The 27,309-nt window shown below is 47.8% G+C and overlaps 9 protein-coding genes across 11 annotated transcripts; 4 read left to right on the forward strand and 5 right to left on the reverse strand.

Moving 5' to 3' along the window:
• Positions 1-71: 71 nt before the first annotated feature.
• LOC6610905 (proliferation-associated protein 2G4) lies at positions 72-3,556 on the reverse strand. Its single transcript, XM_002035431.2, has 8 exons — positions 3,396-3,556; positions 3,142-3,239; positions 2,713-2,849; positions 2,488-2,650; positions 1,679-1,900; positions 1,166-1,391; positions 701-828; positions 72-637 (listed from the first exon to the last, which is right to left on the reverse strand). The coding sequence occupies exons 1-8, from the start codon at positions 3,481-3,483 to the stop codon at positions 524-526; spliced, it is 1,176 nt and encodes a 391-aa protein (XP_002035467.1). The 5' UTR covers positions 3,484-3,556; the 3' UTR covers positions 72-523.
• Positions 3,557-3,923: 367 nt separating this feature from the next.
• Positions 3,924-5,177, forward strand: LOC6610911 (thioredoxin-like protein 1). Its single transcript, XM_002035432.2, has 3 exons — positions 3,924-4,438; positions 4,496-4,779; positions 4,839-5,177. The coding sequence occupies exons 1-3, from the start codon at positions 4,073-4,075 to the stop codon at positions 5,050-5,052; spliced, it is 864 nt and encodes a 287-aa protein (XP_002035468.1). The 5' UTR covers positions 3,924-4,072; the 3' UTR covers positions 5,053-5,177.
• On the reverse strand, positions 5,088-6,919 carry LOC6610912 (bifunctional coenzyme A synthase). The gene is made up of 2 exons (XM_002035433.2): positions 6,275-6,919; positions 5,088-6,207 (listed from the first exon to the last, which is right to left on the reverse strand). Exons 1-2 carry the CDS (start codon positions 6,831-6,833, stop codon positions 5,210-5,212), a joined length of 1,557 nt encoding a protein of 518 aa, XP_002035469.1. The 5' UTR covers positions 6,834-6,919; the 3' UTR covers positions 5,088-5,209.
• Positions 6,920-7,195: 276 nt separating this feature from the next.
• LOC6610913 (ubiquitin carboxyl-terminal hydrolase 36) lies at positions 7,196-13,717 on the forward strand. 2 transcript variants are annotated; one of them, XR_004361806.1, is made up of 5 exons: positions 7,196-8,018; positions 9,690-10,435; positions 10,494-12,128; positions 12,464-12,892; positions 13,237-13,327. XR_004361806.1 is itself a non-coding variant. In XM_032719249.1 (4 exons), exons 1-4 carry the CDS (start codon positions 7,688-7,690, stop codon positions 13,618-13,620), a joined length of 3,096 nt encoding a protein of 1,031 aa, XP_032575140.1. In that variant the 5' UTR covers positions 7,199-7,687; the 3' UTR covers positions 13,621-13,717. The 2 variants fall into 2 exon arrangements, 1 of the variants encoding a protein (XP_032575140.1); XM_032719249.1 differs by lacking the exon at positions 12,464-12,892 and having other exon boundaries at positions 7,199-8,018; positions 13,237-13,717.
• A 654-nt stretch (positions 13,718-14,371) lies between these two features.
• Positions 14,372-15,386, reverse strand: LOC6610914 (nucleolar protein 12). The gene is made up of 2 exons (XM_002035435.2): positions 15,268-15,386; positions 14,372-15,208 (listed from the first exon to the last, which is right to left on the reverse strand). The coding sequence occupies exons 1-2, from the start codon at positions 15,327-15,329 to the stop codon at positions 14,479-14,481; spliced, it is 792 nt and encodes a 263-aa protein (XP_002035471.1). The 5' UTR covers positions 15,330-15,386; the 3' UTR covers positions 14,372-14,478.
• A 152-nt stretch (positions 15,387-15,538) lies between these two features.
• On the reverse strand, positions 15,539-17,651 carry LOC6610915 (membrane-associated tyrosine- and threonine-specific cdc2-inhibitory kinase). Its single transcript, XM_032719250.1, has 4 exons — positions 16,648-17,651; positions 16,441-16,586; positions 16,020-16,384; positions 15,539-15,963 (listed from the first exon to the last, which is right to left on the reverse strand). The coding sequence occupies exons 1-4, from the start codon at positions 17,600-17,602 to the stop codon at positions 15,828-15,830; spliced, it is 1,602 nt and encodes a 533-aa protein (XP_032575141.1). The 5' UTR covers positions 17,603-17,651; the 3' UTR covers positions 15,539-15,827.
• Positions 17,652-18,120: 469 nt separating this feature from the next.
• Positions 18,121-19,483, forward strand: LOC6610916 (transmembrane protein 11 homolog, mitochondrial). The gene is made up of 4 exons (XM_032719253.1): positions 18,121-18,215; positions 18,466-18,614; positions 18,669-18,853; positions 18,916-19,483. Exons 1-4 carry the CDS (start codon positions 18,193-18,195, stop codon positions 19,078-19,080), a joined length of 522 nt encoding a protein of 173 aa, XP_032575144.1. The 5' UTR covers positions 18,121-18,192; the 3' UTR covers positions 19,081-19,483.
• A 105-nt stretch (positions 19,484-19,588) lies between these two features.
• Positions 19,589-21,282, forward strand: LOC6610917 (peptidoglycan-recognition protein LD). 2 transcript variants are annotated; one of them, XM_002035438.2, is made up of 4 exons: positions 19,589-19,782; positions 20,049-20,360; positions 20,677-20,855; positions 20,920-21,282. In XM_002035438.2, the coding sequence occupies exons 1-4, from the start codon at positions 19,752-19,754 to the stop codon at positions 21,244-21,246; spliced, it is 849 nt and encodes a 282-aa protein (XP_002035474.1). In that variant the 5' UTR covers positions 19,589-19,751; the 3' UTR covers positions 21,247-21,282. The 2 variants fall into 2 exon arrangements, with proteins under 2 accessions (XP_002035474.1, XP_032575142.1); XM_032719251.1 differs by lacking the exon at positions 19,589-19,782 and having other exon boundaries at positions 19,804-20,360.
• LOC6610918 (alpha-tocopherol transfer protein-like) lies at positions 21,260-24,631 on the reverse strand. Its single transcript, XM_002035439.2, has 2 exons — positions 24,420-24,631; positions 21,260-22,538 (listed from the first exon to the last, which is right to left on the reverse strand). Exon 2 carries the CDS (start codon positions 22,454-22,456, stop codon positions 21,482-21,484), a length of 975 nt encoding a protein of 324 aa, XP_002035475.1. The 5' UTR covers positions 22,457-22,538; positions 24,420-24,631; the 3' UTR covers positions 21,260-21,481.
• Positions 24,632-27,309: the final 2,678 nt, after the last annotated feature.

Consider the following 27,309-nt stretch of genomic DNA (forward strand, 5'->3'; position numbering starts at 1 on the left):
AGAAGCGTATCGAATTCGTATTAGAATTGGGCGCCAGCGGAAAGTGTGCATAAATGAAAAATCGTTTGGCATTTATCCGGCTGTTTTATAGAAAATGTTAATTTTATTTAATACCTACTACGCAGTGTTAATAACGTTTCACTTGAATTATATTTTAAGATCATTTAGCGTTAAAATTGTTACAATTTGATGACAGTTCTTGCTTTGCTTTTTCGTTGCGATGATGTTGAACAGACCGATAAACGAAGGCAGCTTATAGTAACGGAAATAAAGAGGTAAAGTTGGCGCGGGACTGACCGACCGACCGACCGCCCGCCCTGTTGATGGATGGAGGATTTTTGGGGAAACGTATCCTCAAATTGTTGCCGTCTTCTCTTCTGTCCTGTTCTGTTGTCAAAGGGGTCCTCTAATACGCAACGAATTCGATAGTAAAAATCTGTGGAGCGGCAGCGGTAGGCAGCGCAATTGTTCATTTTGTTTCCGTTGTCGGCTTGGCGGTGCGGATCATCATCAGCGGGCTGGCCTATGCCTTGGTCTCCACGGCCGGCGCCGTTTCCACCTTTGTTGCCGCTCCAGCTGCTGCCTTCTTGCCCTTACCCTTGCCCTTCACGGGACCCAAAGGCTGCGCGAGCAGAGTCTGCAAAAAGTTGGGATTTCGTTGAGTACCCATCGTGAAATCAATGAAATTTTTGCAACTTACCTTGAGCTCCTCCTGCGCAACACTGTACTCGCTCACATAACTCTCCGCCTCGAATGGGATGCCGGTGACCAAGTTGACGCCGTTGGGCATGAGCAGAACCGTGTGCTTAAACTGCGCCACAATCTCGGCTGTAATGGAAATGATAAGGAAACTTTGCTTTAACTTTGCTATGACTTCCGGCTAAAATGCGAACTTTATAAAGGTTGCTCAAACTAGTTTAGTCTCTTAATTAATGCATTTACTTTAATAAGTATAGGAAAACAGATTAATAGATTGGACACGATTGTGACAGTGCCATGTTCAGACAGAGGCCACACTGAGGCAACTGCTGAAGACGACAATGCCTGGGATTTGTTCTGGCAAAATGTCTGGCCGCACTTAGCACCCGAAGGTGTACCAAGTCCGGAATTAAGTTCTGCCAACTCGCATAATAGGAATAGGATGGATAATATGCATCATACTTACATGGCTTCTCGTACAGCACTTGGAAGGGCTCAATCATCTTGTGGCCGACGCACTCAACAACTCCCATGCGGGCCTTTGTCTCCTCCTCGAAGCTGCGGATGTTGAATGGCATGTTTCCGTACTTCGTTTTTACCTCTGCCAGCAGAGCACGGGATGCCTTCATCTTGAGCATGTAGTTCTCCTCAGACTTCTTGTAAATGGAGACCTTGGTGTCCTTCTCGCGTCCCTGCAACGAATACCAATAATGTTAGCAATAATTTTCTGGCTGCGATGAATATGGATCCAGCTTATATTTGGCGTTCTCAGATCTCATAATCTTGCAATCTTCGGACAACAGCCAGCCGGAACTTGGTGTCTGCACGTGCCGCATTTCAGTGAAAAAAAAAAAAAACGCCGAGCAAACAATTCACTCTCGCAACAAACACCGCATTCCAACCAAGTCATCCTCAAGCGCGTGTTTTTAATCATAGAACAAATTAGTGGAGATGTAGTGTCAATTGATGAATTACTAACCACTCCTTCCCCGGTGCTGACGATAACATCGATGGCATAAACCTCGTACGTTTCGAAGGTGCACTTCTCATGCTCCTTGCGCTGTGCCTCGCTGGGGTTCTGTATGATCGTCTTCTCACCGTCAATTTTGAACTGCTTTAGCTCGTGACTAAGCATGCCCTCAATGGGCTTGCACTTGTACGACTCGCTGATTTGTTGCACTGCATCGGTGAGGGAGTAGTTCTGTAAGGATACAGGATTGAAACATAAACATTAAGTATTAAATAGCATACTAAAGATAACGAAAAAATAAAACAATAACTAATCGGCATTATCATTGCTATTGTGGACAACTTTAAAGACCGAACATTTCAAGTATCTAAACTTGTTCAGTTCACGAAATCGACACAGTTGATCTCTGCAGACGTTGAGCTGTGCTGAGCCACGAGTTAAGGCAACAGACAATCCGTTGCCTGCAAATTACAATTCCGACCTATCTTTACTCTGGAGATGTGGACAACTTTAAAGACCTAACACTTCTAGGGAATGAACTTGTTCAGTTCACGAAATTGACACGTTTTCTATCCGCAGGTATTAAGCTGAGCTGTGCCAGAGTTTGAGCGCAGTCAATCCGTTGCCTGCAGAAGAAGTAACCTTGTGGACAAACTGACAAGAAGCCTCCAGTCCTGAATAATGGGCCAGGGCAATTACCAGCTGCCACAGTTGATCTATGCAAGTGTTGAGATGTTCAGTCGCTGGAAAATCGCGGCAGACAATCCGTTTCTTGCAGGTATTAACGGAGGAGTACTTAGAAGTAAGGGAGGACTCACATTGGCGCCGGACTTGAGCAAACGCAAGGCAGCCTGGACAGCCCAGTAGGCGGCGAGGATGACATCGGACTGGCGACCACTGATCTTCTGATCCGCAGTAGCGCCTACCACAATTGTGTGAGCGGCCACGGCAATGAAACCATCAATGTGGGCTCCCAGATCACTGTAGAGAAGAATGGTTACGAATTTTGTGGCGGTATATGTGGAATAAGAGGTATAACTTACATTTTGACCACATCACCGGCCTTTAACGTGTAGTCAGCATCATTTTTGGCTGGCGAGAAGTGGCAGACACAGTTGTTGACGGACAGACAGGTGGGAAAGGCGATGCCCTTCTTCAGGTCCTTCTCCTTTTTGTATACCTGTTTGTGAAAGATCGATAAAAGCATTAGATTGCTTGTTCGTTTTATGATATATCAATGATAGTGCGCGGTTTGTCCTCAGATCTCATAATCTGTAAATCCTCGGGACCGTTTTGGCGAGCACACAAGCCGGGCACGTGGAGCATTGAAATCCCCGCGTGCGCCTGGCGACCACGAGGTGATCCCCAGCCCGCACAGCACATGGTTCGCCATAGGGAAACCCTCAAAGGTGTAAGTCTTAATCATTGGACATGGAATTGGCGCCAATGACCGCCAGGTGGCAACCACTTACTTTGCCGGTCTCCTCGGTGAGCTGATTGTCACCCTGGGTGCAGATCTCCCGCACGGAGGCATCAACCACGCAGAGCCCAATTACCGCCTTGAGGGTTTCTAAAATTAAACGAGCAGACGGTGTCCAGAAATAGGCGGATTAACCAACGCGTGGCGCACAAGGGAAAGCGGCATTCGGTGCATTGTGTAAGCGCCACGTAGCAGCGACTCCAGGAATCGGCCAGCGTTCGCTGTTTCCGGGCAAGGAATACTCACTGTTGACGATTTCGCCGGCCAACTTATACTTGGTCACCACCAAATCCTCGGCGATGGTCTTCTCGGGCTCCTTTTCCACATCTGCCATTGTACTTGACTATAATAATTTTAAAATGGCGACTTAATGAAAATGCGACCGACTGAAACACCACGAGGTAATGAAAGTGTGGCCAGGCGCCGCGCAGGTATCGAAAGTTCCAGTTGCGTGGACGGTGGGATCGCTGATTCGCCTTGACAACCCTGGCCAAATGGGCGGTAAACTTAAGATGAGCGTGACGGCGTAGATTGCTAGTCGCAAACGCCGAATGAATTTTGAATGACACTTTAAGATATGTCTAATGAGAATATTTCATAATTTAACATATTGTATATTTATGTATTAATATTTATGTTTCAATAAAAATTCAAATAATAAGTTTCAGTATTTTTTCTGTCACATATTAATGGTCACTCTAAAAATAGGAAGTCGAAGAGCTATCGATACTATAGCAGTGTGACCGCCTTTGGAATACCGAATTCGGTATTTTTCTGAGCACGAATTTGGACTAAATGCATATTACAAGTCATCTTTAACAAAAAAAAATTCGCACTGAACGTTAATAATACCATTTACCTGCGTAAATCTAATTCGGCTACCAAAACAAAAACTCAACTAAAAGAAATCTAATCCTGTCACCATGTCCGTGCGCGTGATCAACGACGAATCCCACTTCCAGGCGGAGTTGGCCCAAGCGGGCATCCAATTGGTTGTGGTGGACTTCACAGCTGCTTGGTGTGGTCCCTGCCAGCGGATTGCGCCCATCTTCGAGACGTTTCCGACAAAGTACCCCAAGGCCATTTTCCTGAAGGTGGATGTGGACAAGTGCCAGGACACGGCTGCTGGACAGGGCGTTTCGGCCATGCCAACGTTCATCTTCTACAGAAACAGGACCAAGATCGATCGCATCCAGGGTGCGGACGTTAATGGGCTCGAGGCCAAGATCCAGGAGCACATCGGCACCTCCGGTGGTGATGAGGGAGGCGAGGATTACGGGCAGGGATTGGTAAAATAGTGCAACATTTTGAAATGTTCCAAAAATAATCCCTAATCCTTCTTACAGATGGAACTGAACACCTTTATCTCGAAGCAGGAGTGCGAGTGCCTCAACGAAGCCGATGACCACAACTTAAAGCACGCCCTGGCCTCCGCTGGTGGCTACCTGCAGTCCGACTGCGATGAGCAACTCATCCTGTCCATCACCTTTAATCAGGCCGTAAAGATCCACTCCCTGAAGTTCAAGGCACCTTCGCACCTGGGTCCCAAGGATGTCAAGCTGTTCATCAACCAGCCCCGCACCATTGACTTTGACATGGCCGAGTCTATGACCAGTGTGCAGGACCTGAGGTGGATATTCCCTTCTCTATGGCTGCTCAGCTCTTCTCATTGTTTAATACATTTTGCAGCCTGGCTCAGAAGGAGCTGGAGAGCGGAGTGCCCGTGAATCTGCGCTATGTCAAGTTCCAGAATGTGCAGAACATCCAAATCTTCGTGAAGAACAATCAGTCAGGTGGTGATGTGACGCAGATTGACTATATCGGCTTCATCGGTTCCCCTATCATGACCACCAAGATGAACGACTTCAAGAGAGTGGCCGGCAAGAAGGGGGAGAGCCACTAAGTAACCCACTAGGATTCCATTGAAATTTTCAGCGATTTTCCCAATGACGTCGCAGCATTTCTTTTAAACTTTGGACTTACAACTAAACAATACACAACAAATGCATAAAGAATCATACAAAATAAGGATCAACAAAGAAATCTAAATATCCATCGGGTTAAAGGCTGCTCTGGTAATAGTCCAGTTCCTTGGTGAGCATTTTCCACGCACGCTCCGCCTGTTTCTGTGTGAATTCGTGATCCCACTGCGAACTGAATATCACATGCGACTTGGCCACGATCTCCGAATTGGGCACCTGACTGGCCAGTCGCTTTTGGGCCTCCTCCTCGCTGAGCTTGTTGCGCTCAATAATTCGCCGAACAGCCTCCTCCGGTGGCACAATCATGGACCACACCTCATGGCAATTGGTCTCCCAGCCCGCTCGCAGCAGCACCGCTGCCTCCAGGATCACCACACGCGGTACATCAGCCTGGGAACGCAGTACATCCAGACGCCTGTTAACCTCCGCAATAAGTTCCGGCCAGACAATTCCGTTGAGTGCTTGCAACTGCTTGGGATCGGCAAACACCAAGGGTCCCAGCTTGGACCGATCGATGCGGCCATCGTCTGAAACAATACCCTTTCCGAAGTGCTGCACAATTCGGGTGTAGCACACCTGACCAGGTTCGTAAACATCGTGCGCCACCTTATCGCAGTCGATGACGTGGGCGCCCATGTTGGCCAATCTCTCGCCCATCTTGCTCTTGCCAGATGCGATGCCGCCAGTGAGTCCAATAATGTAAGGGCGCGGAGGGAGCTGTGGTCGTGGCTCCGGCCTTCTCCAGCGGGATCCCAACAGATCGATGCGTGTGTTACTCGAGCTGACCTTGGTCTCGTGGATGCCATCATGCACGTTGCTTTCAACCATGTCAATCACAAAGATCTCGAGTTCGCGCAGGTTCTTGGCCGAGCGTACCTCGTTGACCTTCTGCCCTCCTCGCAACGTCTCCGCACTGACCACAATCAGGTCCAGGTCGGGATCCACTTGCGTGGGACCAAAGGGATCATTGATGGGCACAATCTCGTACTGCAGCGTACCATCTATGTCCATTAGGAACTCCCTAAGCCGGGCGATGCGCTCTTCCACGGGCAAAATCAAGTCCGGCAGCGTCTTTCCTGCAGACAGCGATAAGAATGGCCGTTAAGATAAGCTTTTTATTTTGCCAATTCATGCTCCTCTTACCCTTCGTCATGGCGGAGGTGGTTACGCCCACAACCAAACGCTTGCAGGTGCGCAGTACAGCCTGGGTAAGGAATATCTTGTGCCCCAGATGAATGCGATCGAATGTCCCGCCCAGGACAACCGAGGGATACACCTTCGGCGGCTGGGTGTCATCCTGCTGGGCCCCTAAATCTGAGATGATCGAGTCCTCCAAGAAGATTGTTGGCTTGCTGATGTTAAGATCCGCCCGGAGCCTGTCGCACAGCTCCGGATGATGTGCATCCGAGAAGATTAGGTCGACGGGCTGGCGCAACTTCAAGGATCCACTGGCACCTGGTCGTAGGGGCGAGACAAGGACGCGCAGGTCCAACTGGTTGCCCACATAGCTGCTGCTGTTGGCGTACAGCTGCGAGACTAGACGACCCCAAACCGGAGGCGGTGGCACTGGTGACGTCGTGGACGTTGACCCCGTCACATTTAGGTGGATGTACAGTGAATTCACGTACTTCTCGATGGCGCGCAGGGATTTGCCAAGGTGCTTGATGTTGGACACCACCAGGAGACCTGTGGATGAGGCCATTCTGCTCGATTGATTGCGACTAATTGTGAAGGCTAGCTCAACAATTGCATCAGCATTGGACGAGGGGTTGTCGTTCACAATTACAATTATCGATACGTTCTGATAAGGTGTAAAAATACCGTTATAAAAATAAAATTTTTAACTCGAATAGTAGGCATAAATAAAAAATGTAGCTGCAAGCCTTTCAATAAGATATTGGTTACATTATCAAGGTAATATATGTCTTATTAAATTTAAAAAATTTATAATTGTTAAGAAAACATCGAAATACATTTTAGTAAATATCGTGAAATGCTTTAGGACATTTCGACAGGCCTACCGCGTCACTGGGCCGCTCGCGAGTTGGCAGCCCCAAACGACGAAAATGAAGCGAAAAGAGAATCCGCAGTCGGAAGAAACACGAGGGAAGGAATTGCCATTATTTTCGAAAGCAGACTTTTCGTTCTAAAATGCCTGGCCGCGCACGAAATTGAAACAGATCGATTTGTGAGTGAACGTTTCTTAATCGTAATGCTCAGTAGGCCAACACATCGAGATCGCAGCGCGAAAAAGCCAGAAAAAGAAGAGTGCTCCCGAGTGCGTTTGTGTGCGTGTGTCGGTGTCGCAGTCGGTGTGTGAAGCAAGAAGCAGAGTGTTCGAGAGCGGGGCGAGGAGAAAAGTGAGCGTAGAGCAACCAAGCAGTAGGAGAGTTTTGAAGGACGTGTGGACAGGGCAGAAGGATCTCCAGAGTCTGCTTTGGATCGCACGCCCATGTGCATTAGCTAACTGGGTGGCGAAAACCACCAACACACGCCACACCACGCCCCCCACACCCGTTCAAAATTCCACCGCAAATCCCCAGCCGGAGCATCGCCATGCCCGTTTCGATGGCCGTATGCGAAACGGCGAATGTAGTCAACGCAGCGCTGCGCGAATCCCTTGGCGGCAACTCCTCCGCCGGCTCGTCGACTGACCAGGCCAAGAGCGGCGAGGACACCAACGGCAGCCTGCAAAATCACATCGTGGCCAATGCTAAGCGCATCCTGATGGCCAAAATCGAATACGAGGAGGTGCCCAACTACCACGAATCGGTGCTGGAGAACCTCAAGTCCAAATATATTGTCATCAAGCCGGGAAATCCAGGCGCCATCAATGGCTTTAGTGGCAAAAACAATACAGGCAAACTTGTGGGCGCAAATGGACATGGTGAGTACACTGAGTAAAGATACAACAAATTTAAAATCCAAAAGTTGCTTTCAAAAGTGGCTTTTTCCGTCTGCGCCTTCGTCTGTGTTTCTTCTTTGTGTGGCACTTTTTGCGCAATTTTCCATGTGCTATATCTTCGTATATATATATATATATATATATATATATATATATATATATGTATATGTTTCGTCCCATTTGTTTTTGCCAGATTTTTTGGGAATATCCCTCCACAAATCACGTGTGATGTTTTTCCGCAAACATATTTTTTTTATTGCTCTGCCTGCATTTTGTCGGCAGTGCAGTCGACGTCGGCAGCGCAGCATACCTGTACTTTTTAGGCGCTTCTGTATGTGTGTGCGTGCGTGTGTGACGGCGTTTTTGGGTGGTGTACGTGTAAACAGAATGCAAAGGAATACGCGGAAAAAGCAAAACAAGTACAACGCCGTAAAGAGTAAGCTAGGAAAGTGACAGCAGCAGCAGCAACAACAAAGCCGCCTCTTCCGAACTTCTGATTCACAGAAGTTGTGGCGGAAAAAAACGTGCTGTATTTCCAGCGGCAAATGTAAAAAGAGACAAAAAGCACGAGGGCTCCCCTCCGTAGTTCCGTCTCTTTCCCCCGCACACATGGCCAGCCCCAGCGGTGCTTTTACTGGCTTTGTTTTATTTTTTAAATGCGGTAAATGCGCCGCAATCTGCTTGTGCGTGATAAAAAAAAGCACAAACAAAGGCCAGACTCGCAAAAGTGATTCACACAGAGCAGGAAGTGGACACAAAGCCCAGCAGCAGGAGCTGTTACAAGATGTTTCGACTTTTCTTTTCTTTTTTTGGCCTGGTCAATGCCTCGAACACAGTTACAAAGACAATAAAAGGGGGGAGCATTGGGCCAACAACAACCACTGTTAGGTCGCGCCAAAAATTCAGTTGGCAACACTGTGCCGCCCCAACCCCCTAGGCCAGAGTGAGTACACTGTATTCGTCGGCAGAAGACACTTCGACTGCTTCACCACTCGTCATCCCTCTCATTCGCTTGCTGTTATCAGCTTAAATTTTCTTCTTCTGCCAGTCGCCATCCCGCTCACACGCTAGCTGTTATCAAAGATTCGATAGTGCTGGGTAATATCTGAGATATGTGTACCAGAATAGGTACAATTTCCCAAACAAAGCTGCAAGATACATATTTTGGGTAAATATAAATTTACGATTGAGATGACTGCTGTGAAAATATGTTCAGATAAAATCTGGTCATATCACATTCTGTAAACATGTTCAAGGATTTGTATTTCAAAATTTAGTACTAGACATTTTTTTCGGCATAGACTTTGTGTTCAAGTTTCTTTGTTCTATTGAGAATAGCTATCTTAATGCTGCACAGTCTGGTGCCTAGGTACAATAAATGTGTACCCTTTCCAACACTGCGAACAGGTGATGGAAGTGCGATTGTGTGTCAGCAGTTTCCACAGCGAGCACTGCTCGTTTTATTTATATTTCATAGCAGCGCGGATCAAGTGACTTAATCTGCAGAAGGGAATCCTTCCAATAAATGCATTATGACTGTGATAATGATGGACGGGTTCGCCCTGTGGCTGCTCTACAAACTGTTCCTGTCTCCCTGCTGTCTTCTCCTGTGGCACGTGCTTAAATTGTCTACCGTCCTTTTTACCTTTGCAGACAATAACGGCGCCCGCAAGCAAGCGGAGCACCCGAACAATCAGTCGCACCACAATCATCCGCATCCGACAAGCAATCCCAATGAGTTGCCCAAGCCGAAGAGGGTCCTCTATCCGCGGGAGAACATACGCATTGGCTGGAAGCAGTCGGAGCGCAAATGGCAGGTGGGCACGGGCATGATCAATGTGGGCAACACCTGCTACCTCAACTCAACGCTTCAGGCGCTCCTACACATACCCGCCCTGGCCAATTGGCTCGTTTCGGAGCAGGCGCATCTGGCTGACTGCAATGTGGCCGAGCCTGGCAGCGGTTGCATCATTTGCGCCATGGCCAAAACACTTTTGGCCACCCAAAGCAATCAGTCGGCCGTCAGGCCCTTCCTCATCTACTCGAAGCTAAAGCAGATCTGCAAACACATGGTCGTTGGTCGACAGGAGGATGCGCACGAGTTCCTGCGCTTCCTGGTCGAGGCCATGGAGCGGGCGTATCTAATGCGGTTCCGCAACTACAAAGAGCTGGATCAGCTGGTGAAGGAGACTACGCCGCTGGGACAGATCTTTGGGGGCTATCTGCGCAGCGAGGTGCGGTGCCTGAGCTGCAACCATGTGTCCATCACGTTTCAGCACTTCCAGGATCTGTTGCTCGACATCCGCAAGGCAGACTCCTTGGAGGATGCTTTCGAGGGACACTTCTCTCGCGAACGGCTAGAGGATATGGGCTACAAGTGCGAGGGATGCAAGAAGAAGGTAGGTCTTTGTGACCTTTGTTCTGTAGTTCATTTTTATTTAATCGTATCGCTTGCAGGTATCTGCCACAAAGCAGTTCTCTTTGGAGCGTGCCCCAATCACGCTTTGTATACAGCTGAAGCGATTCTCCATGATCGGCAACAAACTGACCAAGCAGATCTCCTTCAAGCCACGCATCGATTTGAGCAAATACGCAGCCCGTTCACCAGCGGCTCAGGCTCAACCGCTTACCTATCGCCTGGTGTCGATGGTCACTCACTTGGGAGCGTCCCAGCACTGCGGTCACTACACGGCCATTGGATCCACGGATACGGGCAGCTTTTACAACTTCGACGACAGCTACGTGCGGCCAATCACAATGCAGAATGTGTGCAACACAAATGCCTATATTATGTTTTTCGAATTGGATCTCTCACAGGCTGCCAGTCCGCCGGCCAACAGGCCCAATGGAGTGCGTTTGACCAACGGACACAGCACAACGCCAGTGCCGGCGGCGACTGTGTCTTCGCCTTCACCAACGCGTTTCATTGGTCCTCAACTGCCGCCGGGTGGAGCAAACGGTTACACCAATGGCAATGCCCAGAAAACCGCCATCCAGTTTAAGCAGCAAAACCAGCAGAACGGACTCCAGCTGGGGACCGGAAAGTTTCAGGACACTGCGAAGCCTCCACTGGTTGGCGCATACGCTAAAGGCGAAGCTACTTCAGCTCCCACTGCAAATGGTAACAAGAGTTCCTCCCCAAGCAGCAACAGCAGCAGCAACCACAAATCAATAAACCAGCAACAATATCTGCCAATTTCCTCGGACGATGAAGACATCGATGATGAGATGAAGCCCGGGCCAACGACAGCCCAGCTACCGAGCATGCCCAATATGACGGAGGATAATACGGAGCCTAAGGCAAAGTCTCCTGTAAAGATTCATTTAAAGACTCCCGTCAAAACGCCACTGAAAAGTCTAGTGCCCTACGAATCCGCCTCTGAGGAGGAGGAGGCGCCTCTACCGAATCCCCGCCAGAGTCCAGGAGGGGAGGATTTTAGCGAGTCGGACCAAGAATCTGGCCAGACCAATGGTCACAGTAAAACCAATGGCAGCCTCACCAACGGCTCAGCCTCGTCATCGGTTCACGTTAACAACAGCAAACAAAAGACTGATGCCATAGACGAGATATTCAAGAGCCTGAAAAAGTCCGCAGACAGTGAAGAGGACGACGATGAGGAGGAGCCCAGCATTCAGCTAACAAATGGCTGGCACCCACAGAAGCAATCACAGTCTCAAAGCAAAGCACCACCATCGCCCAAGACGCCGCCCTCGCCAGCGGTCATCAAATCGAAGACGGGTATCTGGAAAGTTACGCGTAAAGATGAGGTCGATGCCATCGACGATGATGATGACGCCGTGGTAGTGGAGGGAGCGCCAGTGAAAATTCCGACGCCCAACAAGACCCATCGCAATCCCTTCTCAAGTAGCAAACCCTCCACGGACTCGCCCGCAACGCCAGGCGCCAAGCGCCAAAAGTTGCTCAACGGCAGTGCGCTCAAGTCGCACCAGCAGCCAAGGGTGGGCAATGGCTACCAGAGCAATGTCACCTCGAATGGAAGCACCGTCAATGAGCTGCTGAAGCAATCGTATCGTGGATACGGCGCCTCCGTGCTCAGTTGGAATGGCAAGCCCGCGGAGCTCGAAAAGGAGGTGAGTTCAGAGAGGCATTTTTTTGAAGTGCTTATCTATCCCTTGTAACCATGTCACTAACGTTGATACTAAATCTATGCATGGTTAACACTTTCTTTGGCTCTGTGCTTCAAAAATAACAAGTTGCGGGTTTAATACGATGGAAACGTACATAAATTGGTTCTCTTTTGCGGTTTTACCTAAATCTTTATTCTTTAACTGGCTGTTTGGTCTTCTTTTTTGTTTTCTATGTCGTTCGCTTAGCTGTTGCATAAAATGCAATTCGATTGAGTTGATTTACTAAACGAACTTGTTTGTAATTTGCATTTGTTTCCACATTATCCCCATTCATTTAGCCTTTTGAGTTGGTTTGTGCGAAACGGATAGCTGGTCACGGCAGTGTGGAAGGCAGCGATATCGTCGAGGGCTCGGTGGCAGTCGACGCGGCAGTGACTAGTAGCAGTAACAGTAACGACGTGGTCGTAATTGCAGTGGCGGTATCAGACGCGACCGCTGACGCACCCGATCCGGATCGTCTCACGAACGGCCGGTAGGAGGCAGAAGCTGCGGCGGCAGAGGCGACGCTTCTTCTGTTTCCCCACTAAGCACATACCACACAAAACAAATACAAACAATACGATTACCCCGAATAGTCTGTGATGACTGCGTTGCTGGTATCCGTTCCCAACCGGTCGGGCACCACAACGCGTCCTCCGTTCAGCGAGTGTGAAAAGTGTAGAGTTGCAAAAGTCATTGCGGGAGAGAGTGACTGCACCAGAGCCTAGGTAATTGACCCGATGACTCCGCATCCGTGTCCCCGTGCAATGAAGCTTATGATTTGACTGCTGGCCGGCACGTTGTTTCTTTCATTTCACCCGCCTGATACGCCATAAATTCAACCGTTGTGCCGTTACCGTTTTGCCTGATAACCTGTCACCGTGAACCGTAAACCGTAAGCCACTCACCCATTTCGAATAGACTGTGCATATTCCCAGTGCTTGCTCGCGAGCGTACCGCACTCATCTGCATAAGCTCCATTACCTAGCGCATGCCAGCCAGCCAGCCAACCAGCCTGCCCATTCACAAGGTCCGAACTCTAGCCTAATGCTTGATATTCTGTTTTCCGCAGCTACTGGTGGATGCGCGCGAGCAGCGGCAGCGGGACCTCGACGACGACGAAGAGAACGAGATGGATCGTGGACGTCAGCGGAAGGTGAAGTCCGGTTCGGCTAAGGGAAACAATGCCAGCAACAGCACGCCCGGCTACAATCCATTCCAGGAGTACGAGGGCCAGAAGCGCTGGAACAAGAACGGCGGAGGTGGAGGATTTTCGCGATTCTACAATCAGAACTATCGCCAGAACTTCCAGCAGCGCAACAAGTTCAAATTCAACCGCTTCGGAGGAGCAGGCAGCGCGAAGTTCCAGCAGCAGCGAGCCCTGCAGCGACACTTGTCCGCCGGCGGTGGCTTCAGTCGGCGACAACCTTCGGCGCAGCAGCAGCAGCAAACCTAACTGGATGCGGATAGGCAAGGGTCAGGAGAAAGAGAAGACGGAGCGGAAGAGGGAGACGCCGATGCGACTACGGCGTGTGCATTTGTTATTGGATTTCAATTTCGCATGAGTTTTGTAAACGTTTTTTAACTGCTGATGATGAACATATTAGAAGTAGGAGTAGGCGTAGGACTGTAAGCTATAAGCTAGAGCATAATTGTTGCCCCCAAAATCATCCCCAACCTTCACCCAAGCACACAGCCCCATTAGAAACTAAGGCTATCATTAAGTACGATAAAAAGAAATGCAAGATTGTGTTTGGCTGAATTCGTTTTTATTGCATTGGATCGGTATCCTTGCACCAATCGGGTGCTGGGGATACCGCTTTAATGGCGCCAATAATCAAGCAACAAGGTTACCGCTCTAATGTTTCATTTTTAAAAAATGTTAACCCCGTAAAGGCAAACACTAAACAGTCTGCACAACTGCGCAGAATGGAAATAAAGCAACCCAATACGTTAAGAACCTATCCCTAAACAGCATGCAAGCAAAATTTGTACATAGATTTCGAGACTAGACCTAGGACCCATGAAAAATTTATTGTAATTTTAGCGGCGACCCCCTTTTATTTATAGAGCATAACCGAACGGCGGCGAGCAGCGATATTGCCAATGTTAATAACCCAAAAAAAATAAAGTATGTTGGATGTATATGTACCATGAATACGGCGGAGAAATGTGTACGCGAGCGGTGAAAGAAAAGATCGAGCGCATCAGCGTATTAGCAAAATTATTGTACAAGCCAGGAATTATACAGTTTATTTGATCAACTAGAGTAATAGTAAATAAACCGTAAAACAAACTATGCTAAAAGCTAAACTTAGTCGGCATTCCGTTTGCGCCGCAGCTCCTTCTTGTTGACCATCCGACCCTTTCGGTACTTGGTCTGGTTGGCCTTTCCGTACTTGAGCTGCTTGCGCTGGTGCTTGGGAACGCTCTTGATGGTGTTGTTGCGGTCCCGTTTGGCCTTCTTCTGGTTGTTCTTCTTGTCCAGGCGCTCCTTCTGCTTGAACAGCTTGCTCTGGTGCATTTTCTTCAGCGTTTTGGTCTTCATCAGGCGGTCGAGATCCTTTTTGCTCTTGATGTCTGGCAGCGTGGAGTTGTTGCCCTTCCTGGCCTTCGGCTCCTCTTCGTCCTCCGGCTTGGATTTACGTTTGCGGGCGTTGGAATCGAAATCCATGCCGGGTATCCTATTGGCCTGGTCGGCCTCGTCCTCCTCGCTCTGGGCAGGCTGCTCCTCCGGTTCGCTTTCCTCTGCCGTGTTGGCACCCAACATATTGCGCTTGGCGGCCAGATCGTTGGTGGTCAGCTCCACGATCTTCACTTGCACTTCGTCATCTTCGTAGGTCTCCTCCTGCTGCTCTGCCTCCTCGGCCTTGTCCTCCTCGGTGAGTTCGCGCAGCGGTTCAAAGGACTTCTTTAGGTGGTTGAAGCCATCCTTTACCTCCTGCCGTATGCGCTTCCGCTCGTTCTTGAGGTTTCTTTCCAGCTCCGCCTTTGCACGCGATCGTCGCTCATTCTTTCTTTTCCGGAAACCACTGAGGAACTCTCTGCGGGATTGGGATGTGGGCATTAGTATCCTCTGGGGATTCCTTGCCTACTCACTTACATGCGTTTTTTGTTGTCGAAGACAACCTCGGTTTTCTTCTTGGGAGCCTTTTTCCTGGTCATTTTCAAAAATTGTGCTATTCGTTTTTGTTTACGTTTTCAACATGTGCGAGAGCGGCCAGTGTTACCAGATGGGCAAAATACTTTTCCCCGAATCGAAAGGTGCGTTAAAATTCAAAAATGTTTTAAAAGCCATTTTTATAGTGATGCGTTTCTTGGTTTTTACCTTTAATTTGTTGGTATCATATGTCATAGAAAGGATTCAGTGCAGGTTTTAATTTCAATTAGTTTTATTTTTAAACTTTTCAAATCGCTTTTCGTATATATATCACATGATTATATGTTCAAGTTCAACAAGTTCTTCTAAAGAAGCATTAACATTACACAATCGTAAGACTATATCTAGGGAACTTCGTACAACACTACGATCTAGAACTAATCAAAATACAATTAACGATATATTCTGTTGCCATATGTATCTGGTATTCGTTTCGTAACTGATATATATTGGGTTTATCATAAATTCATTCGGTTTACGATGCTCGCTGGCACCGTACTCACTCACTCGTCGTCATATTCCAGGACGAAGAGCTTTTTGCGTCGGAACGATGAGGTCTCCAGGACCTTGGCGGAAGACAGGGCGGAGCATGGACTCTCGAAATCGTGTACCTGAACGTACCTGCCCATTGAATCCACACTGAAAGCGGATGGGTTACATGCTAGTCCATGAGGTAAGCGATTAAGGGTACTCACTTATTCTTTAGCAAATCCAGACGGGATTTGCCTTGGTTTGTGTTCAATGGCGTGGAATTTATTACGTTGGGGCTACCCTGATTGGAGAGGTCCAGCGGGTCCTCGCCGGAAAGGAAGTCGGAGGCATAGCAGTCACGATTGGCAATGGGTGTGGATCCTACCAGCTGGAACTCCACCCGAGGCACCAGAGGCACTCCCTTTGACGAAGGCGAGGATGGCACTATGTTAATGTTGGGCTGTGAGGCCGTTATGGGCTTGCATAGATGCAGGACCTCCAGGAAGTATAGAAGGTAGCGAAAGGCGGCTGTTTTCCAATTGCACATTCTTCCCCAAACGGCACGGCGAGATCGCCTAAAACTACGCGACTGCAAGTTGTCAAGAGTTAAGATTGATTCTCAAAGATGTGCTTGGGAATGCTTACCAGCATGCTGAAGTTCATTAGCGACTTGCGCTTCTTTTGCAGGTACTGCAGCTTGGGATGTGAGAGTAGCTGCTCGGCCGTCGGCCTCTGCGCAGGATCGGGCTTCATCATGGACTTAATTACCGACTGTAGCTCCAGTGATCTTTCTGTGAGAAGAGAAAGGCTTTAGCAACCTGCCATTTAAGTAGGAAGCTAGTCGCAACTCACTGTTTATGAACTCCTCGGGCAGGATGCCGTGCCTCAGTTCGTGCCACAGTGGGCCATTGGAAGGAAGATCCATGTAGCACGCCAGCTCTAGCATGGCGATGCCCAGACTGAAGATGTCCGCAGCCTTGGAGAAGTGACCCTGCAGAATTTCTGGAGCCATATACCTCGAATCTCCCTCCGTGGCGTGATGGCTGTTGGCCCTGTCCACATCGATGACCAGTCCAAAGTCTGCCAGCTTGCATGTTTCGTCGTCCTCACCGATCAGAACGTTGTCCAGTTTAATGTCCAGATGGATGAGATTCCGGTCGTGCAGCGACTTGAGTCCTCGCAGCAGATCCAGCAGAATGTGCCAGATGCGCTCCTCCGGTATCCTTTGGCAGCGCAGCAAGTACTGCTCCAGGCTTTCGCGGCACAGCTCCATTTGCATGTACAGCCGGTCGTACTGCTCCCAGGCGCGGATAAACCGGATGCAGTTCTCATGGCCGGAGAACTCCTCGTAGCGCCTCACCTCTTCCAGCCGCTCGGCGCGGTACTGTTCGCCGCGGAACAGCTGCTTGGAGATCTTGACAGCATACAACCGGCCGTCGGTGCGATCGCGCACCTGGTACACCTCGCCGAAGGATCCTTCGCCCAGTTTGGCCACCCTTTCGAAGCACTGCTCGAAGTGTGACAGGGACAGGGTGCTCAGCTCGGCCTGGACTGGCGACGAGGGCAGCGTACTGGAATCCGAACACCCGGCGTCACGAAAGGAGATCGCGTGCGCGATCTGGGAACTGTTGGTGCTACAGGAGCCCAGCGATTGGCTTCGGTTCAGATTGTTGTTGTCCACGGCGACGTAGCCACGCGTCTTGTACTTGGGCGGCCGGAAGCGATTGCTGTTCTCCCCATTGCACTGTTTGTGTCTGTGTTTGTCGTCGTGCAATTCCGGGAGGGGCAGTCGATGATGCTTTTCCATTTTCAATTTTGGGTGTCTTTTCTTATGAGTGGGCAAGTGTGACCATATCGGACAGCCGGCGAAATCCTGGCTTCTTCGCTTGGGACAATAAGAGCCGGCTAATTCACATGTATCTAATTATTATGATCTTTATTGGGGTATAATTATTTGTTTCAATTAACTCCAGCTCCTGTAATTGTGTACAGTTATTACAAACACTTGAAACGATTCTTAAATGCCTCGAATAATCATATATCGTAAATAGAGATGGGAGAGATGAGTAAGTGACTGAACAAAACAAGCAGTGAACTAGTTTTAAAAACTTGAATCTAATCTAATTTCCTTAATGAATATTGGTGAAAAATTACCTAAATAGCTATATAGTGGAATCATACCTTTATGTATAGGCCGCTATTTCAAGGAAATTATGATATGTGCGAATACGATATAATTCAAGTGTGCCGCCCAAATGCGGTATTTTTTTGGATCATTGCAACAGACAAATGGTATTTTCAGTATTATGCCCTTAGGTACTTGGTATATTTTAACGGTCCAGCTGCGGCCGCACTGAGTTTATTAACAACATAGAAAACAACAAATTTATTAGCAAAATGGTTAGCAGAAATATAGAAAGGTAAATACGGCGCCCAGTTACGCGGATGCAGTGGGATTACGCAACGCATTCCATCTGCGTGCAGCCAAATCGCAGTTCCCAAGTGCACCTGCCCTGGTTATGCAATTTAGTAGGCGGCTTCTTCATTTATCTCGTCCGGACAATGGCTTCTCTGCTTCGGTTGTTCTGAGCGCTTGATCTTGACCTTAACCTTGAGCTCCACATCAAGATAACCATGATTGATTCGTGTATTGTTGTTCTACTTGTGCAGCACCAGTAAGGTGCCCACTTTCCATGTCATTCGCGAGGTCTACGACAGCTCCAATGCCCACGAAAGATTCGAGGCTGAACTGGACAAGGCGCTGGAAGCCAAGGTGGACTTCATCGTTATAGAGCCGCCTCGGCTGGGCGACGAAACTGGTAATTAGGGAGAGCTTCCTTTGAAAGCACAGTATTGATTTCATATCTTCACAGGTCGTTGGATTTGGGTGGGCAATTGCCTGCACAAGACGGCGGTGGCCACTGGAGTGGTTTCCCTGGTGGCCAGCTTGCTGTGGCGGGATCGCCCCATCATTGCAGCTCCCGCTTGTGCACTCTCGATTTTTTGCACAGGACTGTACACGGTCTCCTGGAACTATGATCCTTGTTGTCAATATCAGGTATGAAAGGAAAAGTTCTGGATATTCTCGATTGAGCAGCTCACTTTGGTTGTGCTTTCCAGGTGGAAAATAATGACGCCGTGTTGGAGAAACTGCCACTGACAGATGTCTCCTCGCCTGTGATTTTGGGCTACTCGCCCAACTCAAAAACCAAATACTTGCACCGTGGCGTATCCTTTCTCTCGGCTGCCCTGTGCGCCTGGCAGATTTGGAGGTCCTACAAGTAGGGGTCGCAAAGGAGCCCCTGATATGGCCAGCTGCTGGATTAGGCCTGTCCCCTGCGGAGGCGTAATACCTAAGAAGTTAAGTTTAGGCACATAGGCGAATGCATTTCTTTTAGATTTTCGAATGATTTTAACACAATGTATTGTCTTTCGTGAAACTTTTAAATGTTCCCAAAACCAGTGTCCATGTCTAGTGTTCCCGTGGCTGCCACTTGCAGTGGCTAGCATGCTCATAACTTATTACGGTCCCCAAGCCCAAGTTAGTCTTAAGAGAGGAGCAGCCTCTGCACTGTAAATTAAGCAAAGCCAACCTCTGTGTATAAAGCGAAACCCATTTATGATTGTTATTAGAGTCTAGTTGAAGATATCAGCAAACGAAAGTCAAATAAACGCGATGCGAATGTTACTCCCGGCTTTAAAGTTAACCCAGAGCTAAGAGAGTCGAAGAGTGAGTGCGATAAGAGACCCCTTGAAAATTCGTAGCTGATGATTTATGGAAATGTTGTGCTTCATGCGGGCTGGTTCTCTCCCTTGTTCTCGTCTCAGTCGTTTTGTGCATTCTGCTGCCAGTGGTTGGCAGCGGCGACTCCGATCGATCGAGTGGTGTGTTCCAGTGCGATCCGGTAAGGAGCTGACCCACTCCACAGCACCACCTTGATGCCGAGGCTGCAGTCATGGACTCCAGCCACATAGCCGTGCGAGTGGGTAAGTCCGGCGATAGATAAGCCCTTGTCTTGATAAGATACAGTTAAGGGGGTGAGATATATACATCTCGGCTGGATATCCCAGCCCAGTTAGTGGCAAGATGCCGATCTTTGTTAGCGCCTACAGTCTGCGTGCAATCAGCAAATACTATGCCCACCAAGACCAGAGTGGCCTGGACAAACTGTGCCACTTGACTAATCATCTGGTCGCCTTTATCTTGGCTAAACTCCATAATTTGTTGTTTGCTCTATATTTCGCTACGATAGCACGTCGTAGTCCCTCGCCGGCCGCCGTCTCCCAGTCGTCGTACGGCAGTCTGGGTTCCAGCCAAGATATACACATTCGAGTGGACAGGGATGGCGTTGCCAGCGAATCCACTCCGCTGCTGGCAGCTGCTCAGCGGTCCATCAAGACGTCCTCATCCCTCACAGCCTCAGTCTCCGCCTCCTCCTCGACGCCTTCGAGTTGCCGGAGGAACCCGACGCTCCACGAAGACTGCTTCAATTGGCGCTCGGTGGGACTGCTGGTCATGTGTGCATCCGCCTTGGCACTGGCCGCCTATTTGCTCTGGAGACAAAGTGAGTTTGCCCGCTGATGACGAGTACGTGCTCAAATCGTTATTGTTACATATGCATAATAAATAAATCTCAATTAGCTGTGAGTTATGATAAGCTGCTCATGTGCGTTTTGATGGGCAGGCGAAAGTACTCAAAAATCTATCTATGAAATCTATACTCATGAGATAATGTATCTGGCATTAAGTTTAAGCAAACCAAACTTAAGATTCGTTTCATATTTCGTATGCATGCATGACTCATTGTAAATTTTTTGGAAATTCGCCTTTATAGGCGGACAAAGCCACTTAATGACTCAATCACTTTGCACTGCTTGCAGCCCAAACGCCGGACTTTGGCTACCGACTCAGTATCGTGGGTCATGGCATATGGTCGGATATGGATATCCAGGGTCGGGGAACTCTTTCCGATCCGATCGGTGTCGACACAGTGATTTTTACCCACACTGGGAGCAATGAATGCCACGATGATTGCCCGGATGTATTGCATAAGCTGGAAGTGAGTTAATCGGACATGAGTTTGTGTACATAGCAATCAAAGCTAAATTCATTCATCTCCATAGAGGTCGCATCTTGGCGAGCTGCCCTACAACTTCCTGGTCGCCGGTGATTGTCAGGTCTTTGAGGCACGAGGCTGGCACTATCGGAGCCAGTATCCAAGGGATCTAATTGGAATAGACGCGTTGGTGATGGCGTTTGTGGGTAACTTCAGCGGAAGGCCACCCATCGATTGCCAGTTGATGGCCGCCCAGGCTCTGATCCTTGAATCTCTAAAGCGTCGGATTCTGCAGCCAGTGTACCAACTCTTCGTGTTGGGCAGCTATACGGACGCACTGCAGCGGGAACTGAGGCACTGGACGCACTACGCGAGCCACCAAACGTCCAAGTGAAGCAACAAAGAGATCATTTCAAATTATTCCTCTCGTTTATTGTACGCCAAACACAAACAGTATACAAAGAAGCGCAGGATGAGTAAAGCGGTTGCCACCGATAAGCGAATCAGGGATCCCCAGGATCGGGCGCTGGCCAGGATCGGGGGACCGGCGAAGCGTTGCGCATTGGGTTAATTAATTGGATGTTGCCTAAGACTAAGGACTATAAACTTAAACTACAACTGGCGATCGGCTAGTCGAACTCCAGTTTCCGAAAGCTACCCTCGATGGACTCGATTTGTGAAACGAAGTTGGGTCCGCCGGTGGAGGCCTTTTCGGCATTGAAGCTGCTGCGCCGCTGGATGCCGCGATCGGAGAGCAGTATGCTCTTGTCCAGGCCGAGGATCAGGTCGCGCTTGCTCGCCAGCTCCTGCTTCCACAGCTCGATCATCTCGCGCATGGGCACCTTGCCACCCATTTCCAGCGGCAGACAGCCCTGGTCCACTCTCTTCATCAGCTCATTCTCGCTGCCGTAGATGATCAGGCGGTTCTTCATCTTGGAACTGACGCGGTTCTTCACGAAATCAATGAGCCACTTGAGTGTGGATGGCACATTGATCAGGTGGATCTCCTTGTGACGCATGGGCAGCGATTGCTCACCCCACTTGAAGATGCGGGCAAACTCCGTGGGATTCCAGTTGGTCACATGCGCCGTGGTCACGCCGGAGAAGTCGCCCACATGCGATAGCCCAGTGATCTGCGTCTCCTGATCCTCCATCAGGCACTCGTAGGTGAGGAAATGCGCCTTGGCCTGGTCGCAGCTGGTGTGGATCTTCGGATTTAACCCCTTGGCATTGATGACCACCACGCGGCGACCGTGCTTGTCCCGCTGTGGCACCGCAAATATGTATCCCTGATCGATGAGGTCGCCGAGTCGCGGCTCCAGATAGTCCAGCTTGGTGCTCATGTGCGGGAACGTCCTCCTGATGTTCAAGTACTTGAGCAGCGTCTGCTCGGCCATCGGCACACTGAACTTCTTGGCGCGCAGGAAGCGCAGCAGGAAGGTATCGTCGCATCGCACATTCTGCAGATCCTCGTTCTTGGCCACCCAGTTGCGCAGCTGCTCCAGCGACTGCTCCCGCGTGCATCGATCCTCGCGCAGCTCCCGCTTGGCAATCTTCAGCAGTGCCTCCGGCAGGGCTGTCGTCTCCCCCTGATCCTGCACCATATTCTGCTCTCCTTTTTCGCTGGAAGATCTGCGGTTCGTTGCGGCTGCTCTGTGATCACGCGATTGGCATGGACTGCGGTCACTACAAAGAATGATAAGAAGTGCACGGATTAGTCAGGGTTTTCTCAAATCCACATTGTATGATTAATATATATATATAAATATATATGTATATGTTGTTGAGATTGGATTTACTTACTTACATACTTATAATTAAATAAAATAAGAATAACTTTTCTTCTTGATTTAGAAAGCTTTAGTATTCTGAATATATTATCTATAACCAAGTTAAGCTCCAACTTCTTTATAAAAAGTAACCAATACAAGCTCAAACCTTTGGTTTAATCAAAAGCAAAACTCAGTAGGGAATCACCCACAGCTAAACTTATTGTTTAATAATTCTGCATATGTTTATCAATGAGATTTATTAGTGGTCATCCCCTCGAAATTAGTTCAAGGTCCCAGTGATCTCAAGGCGAACGCCACCGGATCACGGATCGCTGTAATTTGCAAATATTTGCTAATTAAAACTCGCGTATGAGACGCGTTTTTGTTAAAACAGCGCTGCGAAAGCGACGAAATAAAAAAAAGTATAAATTATTCACTTCTTTGTTGTTAGGGGAACCATAAAGCGACCACCAAATGCCATTATGGCCGCACATAAAATATGTATGGCAAAAAAAAACCAAAAAAAGAAACCAGGCGAATTGGTTCAAGTTCAAAACTGTTTACAGAAAGCGGGTCAAAAAAATATATGTATGTATGTATGTTCGTAATTAGCCAGAAAGAGTTTCACTGTTTGAGCATCGAGCATTCATTGCATAACAATAAAGAGCGTGAAAAGCAAAGAAAAGTATGTGGAAAGCGAGCGAACAATGCCACTGTTTGACTTTTGCGTATAAACAAAGTGCCAACATCCATTTATACCAATATTTGCACACAATTTGTGATCCGAGCTGCGGATGGGTTTTGATTGTTTTAAGGCCCTTTGTGTCTGCGCACCTCGTCGAATCCCCCCGCCAGATAATCGAGATCGAAATCCGTTTTCCCATGACATCGACCCATTTGCATATGTACATACATACATACGTACATATGTCTTGGGTTCGAACGTTGCGAACTCTGTGCCATTTAATTGATTCCGATTTTGGTCCAAAATTTGCATTCGATTTTGCTTATTTTTTGTTTAGCTTTTTTTTTTTCTTTTGTCGGCTTTTCAATTTTCGTTTTGTCGGTTTTCCCCTCGCTCAACTGGAAATGCGATTTCAAAATGTCATTCATTGGGCAATGCGCCCGTTGGATCCTGTTTGCCATCTCTTTCGCTACCCCTCTCTCTCTCTCGCTCGCCCGCTCTTCCACATGTTTCAACATGTTTATTAGGAGCTCGTTGTGGCTTGCGTGGCTTTTGTGTGACCAACTGAACAGGCCAATAATGCAACAGGCGGTGCAATCGTGGCTTATTTGGTAATTGTTATTCCACAGCCCCCTTTATTCCCCGCGCTGATTGATTTTCGAAAAGGTTTCAGGCTGATCATGTTTGGTTTTTCAAAGGCAGCACACAATTGCAAGTCCATTTTTGAGCAAAAAGGTTAATTGGATTTTGATACATCTTGCAGTAGTTGATTACCATTCGATTGAATTGCGCATGAAAAGCTTAAAACTTACAAGTAGGAGTAGGAGTAGGGCGTTTCGTTTGCTTATAAGTTTGGATTATTATCCTAAAACATATGGTTATCCTTGTTTATTTTTAGTAAATGCTGTGCATGAACACTCTTTGCTTTTCTTCATATTGTTATGCTATGAAAAGTATTAAAAATGTTGAATGAAATGCTGTAAATGATTTGATTAATCATTGTATGCTTGTGCTATCCTGTTCATATATCCTTTCCGTTTCAGTTTTGACTACATTCTTTCAGTTGCTCTCGAAATTATCACAAACACACACACACACATTGACACTTACACTCCTTTTTTCGATTCCTTTGATCGTTGTTTTCGAGCACGTCACACGCTGCGTATGAGCAATGCCAGACGCCCGTTTCGTAATCCTTGATACGGGTTCTCCGACCACGACTTGTATGTGAGCACCTCGTTGGGATTTAGCTGTGCCAGACGGACGATCTTCGAGAGACGACGCGCCGATCGAAATGTATGTACGTCCAAGCAACGCGAGGTCCAAACAACGAATGACTCTGGCTGGAGAGGCCTCGTCTAGCAAAACAACGAAAAGGCCCGAGGAGAAACAAAAATTGTTAAAGAAATTAACTGGATTATATAATGGCCATGCCACACCACTACAGACGAACACTATGTGTGTATAGCCCACTAAGCCGAGTGGCTGAGCGCGGGATTCGAATGCAATCTGATCGGTTTGTTCGCTGGGTAAATGCTGCTGCCGCTGCTGCTGCGGCTGCATGGAGATTGAGTTGGAGCTGGAGATGGAGGGAACAAGTTTTTGGCCAGCCGAAACTGAAAGTACGAAGTACACGAACCTTTTGGCAACATGTTTTTTGTGGGCTGGAAGCCTGATCCCCCAGCCATCAAAGGCAGCCATAAAGTATTAAAGAGCTGCTGTTGTTGGGCAATGTCAGTTGGGCAGTTAGTCACTTGCTCACTCGGTCACTTGGCACCAGTGGCTGTGGATCAGGTTCGCTAGCGGTTTATTTTCGACTTTTCTTCACAGTTTTCTTCACCTTTGTGAATTCATAACTGTATTTCCTACTCATTTTCACGCCCATCATTTCATTCATAAGGTTTGTTTAAAAACGCGACTGGTTGAAAAAAAATTTGCATTTTCATGGCTCGACTTGAGGTGGCAGTGAAGCGAGAATGGTGTCCAACCTTGAAAATGCAATACCCCATTCGTAATGATGCTGTCGCCATTGCTAATAGTCCAAACACCTAATTACCACCCGGCGCATACGTCATCTGGCGATCGGGTGATATGGCGATGTTTATCCAGCTCCCCAGCTCTCCAGTTCCAGTTTCAGTGCCAGTTGGAATTGCGACTGGGAAATGCGTTGGCCCTTTCGGCTATTTCGGACTCCAGGGCCATGACGTGGGCTTGGAAATGTGGACATTCGAACATTTGGACATCTGAGTAGCGTTGGCATTTCGGCATTTCCAACCCGAAGGGCGTAGGTCCACAAATGCATGTGGGGATTCATTGAGCTGCGATCATCAGCATGCTAATACAATGATTAGTTTCCGTTCGCCCGTGGGCGAGTTGATTGGATGAACCGATGGATTGATGGATGGCACGCCCTGCCCTGAGTGCTAAACAATCATTAAACTGCAGTGTGAAAATGCCTTTGTTCCATGATAATTAATGTTGATCTATTTATGAGCCTTGATTCAATGACAATTTCGTTTATTCGTTTCTTGATGGCGGAGAGAAGGTCGCTTGAGATAGATTCCCCTTCGCAACCTTGGTGGTTGGTGGTTTCATTAGCATTTGGCTATGTGGATAGGTGGACCATCAATTGTTGCAAAACTTCGAAACTTCTCTGTTAAATTATCAATTATCTTATGCATTCTTTTAAGAGCTTAAAAAGTTGACCCACACATGAAGTTTTGTATCTAGGATTATAATATTAAATGCTTACTAAAATCTGTATAAATCTCAACTGCAAGTTTTAAAGTAGTTAGTTGCTCATGAATTAAAGCTGTGGCTTAATGACTTGAGCTCATTGACTTCTAAGTTATAAAGAATTGTATATTAAATATAAATTAAATTTAATCTTGTTCGCTGCATCCCAAAAAAGTATAGAAATCTCTAAATGAAAGGCATTTAAATCAATCAGTATAACCCAAAGTGGTTACATCCTTTATGGAGACTTCCGTGTTGGTATCTCCTGTAGTCTTGCGACTCGGTTATTCCCCGATTGCAGCGATAACCTTCGCTGGTGCCCCTGACCAGCACGGATTGACCTACTCCAGCGCTCCGCCGGCGCAGGCAGATCTTAAACGGATTCGTTATGTTGGTAATAACCGCACTCGCTTCGCCAAGTGCTCAGTGTAATGTTGCTCACTCATCGCTGGCACGATTTTAATTCCTCACTCTTTTTACATTTATTTTTTCGTGTTCGTTTCATTTTCCTCATTTTTTTGTTTTTTTTTTTTAGCCTGGCTTGCCGCATAACGAGTTTACGGCGCAGATGCCCCAAATACCCGTCCAATTGCTCCACATCAGCTGATAGCTGGTTACCTACCAGGAGCCCGCTCATAAAGATGCCGCCACCTCTCGATGCGAACAATAATAATAATTTTTAATAAACACATTACATGGCGCAAAGCGGACGAAACAATTTGCAATTTCTGTGAATCGAGAGGGTACATTTGGTACATCTGGATTGGGTAAATTTTTTGATATGGCAGTAAATGGTAAAACCTTTTTTCGAAATATTCGGCCCACAAGATTTTACGGTGCTTTTGTGATTTTGGTCTTAGCCATAATTAACAGGTTTCGAAAATGAATCGAGTTCCAGCATACACACGCACATTATCCATCCATACATTCTCTTTCTGGCTGCTGGCTATTTTCGGGTCTTTCTTGATCCGCCAAAAATGGCAGATGTTTGATTTCGTTAAAAATTTGCATATCATTTTTGGGGATTTAAAGAACAATAATTTATCATCTAAGCTTTTTTAGGGCATCGATGAGGGGGCTATTTGGCCAATACGCAATACACACTTTGTTGATACTGGCGCAGTTACCACGAGCCCACTTGCCCAAGGTAAATAAATTCTTGGCTCACTTTTGGTCGCCGAATTGCGTCAGCTGTTAATTATAATTGCACAAGACAATGTCGCTGCTCTTGAGCCATTGTAATAAATACTAGGTAGCATAATTA

Source organism: Drosophila sechellia, chromosome 3L, assembly GCF_004382195.2.
Source record: "Drosophila sechellia strain sech25 chromosome 3L, ASM438219v1, whole genome shotgun sequence".
NCBI lineage: Eukaryota > Metazoa > Arthropoda > Insecta > Diptera > Drosophilidae > Drosophila > Drosophila sechellia.

Excerpts from the sequence above, each read along its gene's own strand:
- LOC6610905 (XM_002035431.2), bottom strand. The coding sequence starts at position 3,483 with ATGGCAGATGTGGAAAAGGAGCCCGAGAAGACCATCGCCGAGGATTTG. Across the intron at positions 1,392-1,678 it reads TCAGCACCGGGGAAGGAGTG|GGACGCGAGAAGGACACCAA; the intron begins GTTAGTAATTCA and ends TATTCGTTGCAG. Across the intron at positions 638-700 it reads TTGCGCAGGAGGAGCTCAAG|ACTCTGCTCGCGCAGCCTTT; the intron begins GTAAGTTGCAAA and ends AACTTTTTGCAG.
- LOC6610911 (XM_002035432.2), top strand. The coding sequence starts at position 4,073 with ATGTCCGTGCGCGTGATCAACGACGAATCCCACTTCCAGGCGGAGTTG. Across the intron at positions 4,439-4,495 it reads AGGATTACGGGCAGGGATTG|ATGGAACTGAACACCTTTAT; the intron begins GTAAAATAGTGC and ends TCCTTCTTACAG. Across the intron at positions 4,780-4,838 it reads ACCAGTGTGCAGGACCTGAG|CCTGGCTCAGAAGGAGCTGG; the intron begins GTGGATATTCCC and ends TACATTTTGCAG.
- LOC6610912 (XM_002035433.2), bottom strand. The coding sequence starts at position 6,833 with ATGGCCTCATCCACAGGTCTCCTGGTGGTGTCCAACATCAAGCACCTT. Across the intron at positions 6,208-6,274 it reads CACCTCCGCCATGACGAAGG|GAAAGACGCTGCCGGACTTG; the intron begins GTAAGAGGAGCA and ends CGCTGTCTGCAG.
- LOC6610913 (XM_032719249.1), top strand. The coding sequence starts at position 7,688 with ATGCCCGTTTCGATGGCCGTATGCGAAACGGCGAATGTAGTCAACGCA. Across the intron at positions 10,436-10,493 it reads GCGAGGGATGCAAGAAGAAG|GTATCTGCCACAAAGCAGTT; the intron begins GTAGGTCTTTGT and ends TATCGCTTGCAG. Across the intron at positions 12,129-13,236 it reads CCGCGGAGCTCGAAAAGGAG|CTACTGGTGGATGCGCGCGA; the intron begins GTGAGTTCAGAG and ends TGTTTTCCGCAG.
- LOC6610914 (XM_002035435.2), bottom strand. The coding sequence starts at position 15,329 with ATGACCAGGAAAAAGGCTCCCAAGAAGAAAACCGAGGTTGTCTTCGAC. Across the intron at positions 15,209-15,267 it reads TTCGACAACAAAAAACGCAT|AGAGTTCCTCAGTGGTTTCC; the intron begins GTAAGTGAGTAG and ends CCAATCCCGCAG.
- LOC6610915 (XM_032719250.1), bottom strand. The coding sequence starts at position 17,602 with ATGGAAAAGCATCATCGACTGCCCCTCCCGGAATTGCACGACGACAAA. Across the intron at positions 16,587-16,647 it reads GCCCGAGGAGTTCATAAACA|AAAGATCACTGGAGCTACAG; the intron begins GTGAGTTGCGAC and ends CTCTTCTCACAG. Across the intron at positions 15,964-16,019 it reads CTGGATTTGCTAAAGAATAA|TGTGGATTCAATGGGCAGGT; the intron begins GTGAGTACCCTT and ends ATCCGCTTTCAG.
- LOC6610916 (XM_032719253.1), top strand. The coding sequence starts at position 18,193 with ATGGTTAGCAGAAATATAGAAAG. Across the intron at positions 18,615-18,668 it reads TCGGCTGGGCGACGAAACTG|GTCGTTGGATTTGGGTGGGC; the intron begins GTAATTAGGGAG and ends ATATCTTCACAG. Across the intron at positions 18,854-18,915 it reads ATCCTTGTTGTCAATATCAG|GTGGAAAATAATGACGCCGT; the intron begins GTATGAAAGGAA and ends TGTGCTTTCCAG.
- LOC6610917 (XM_032719251.1), top strand. The coding sequence starts at position 19,883 with ATGCCGATCTTTGTTAGCGCCTACAGTCTGCGTGCAATCAGCAAATAC. Across the intron at positions 20,361-20,676 it reads CTATTTGCTCTGGAGACAAA|CCCAAACGCCGGACTTTGGC; the intron begins GTGAGTTTGCCC and ends CACTGCTTGCAG. Across the intron at positions 20,856-20,919 it reads ATGTATTGCATAAGCTGGAA|AGGTCGCATCTTGGCGAGCT; the intron begins GTGAGTTAATCG and ends TCATCTCCATAG.
- LOC6610918 (XM_002035439.2), bottom strand. The coding sequence starts at position 22,456 with ATGGTGCAGGATCAGGGGGAGACGACAGCCCTGCCGGAGGCACTGCTG.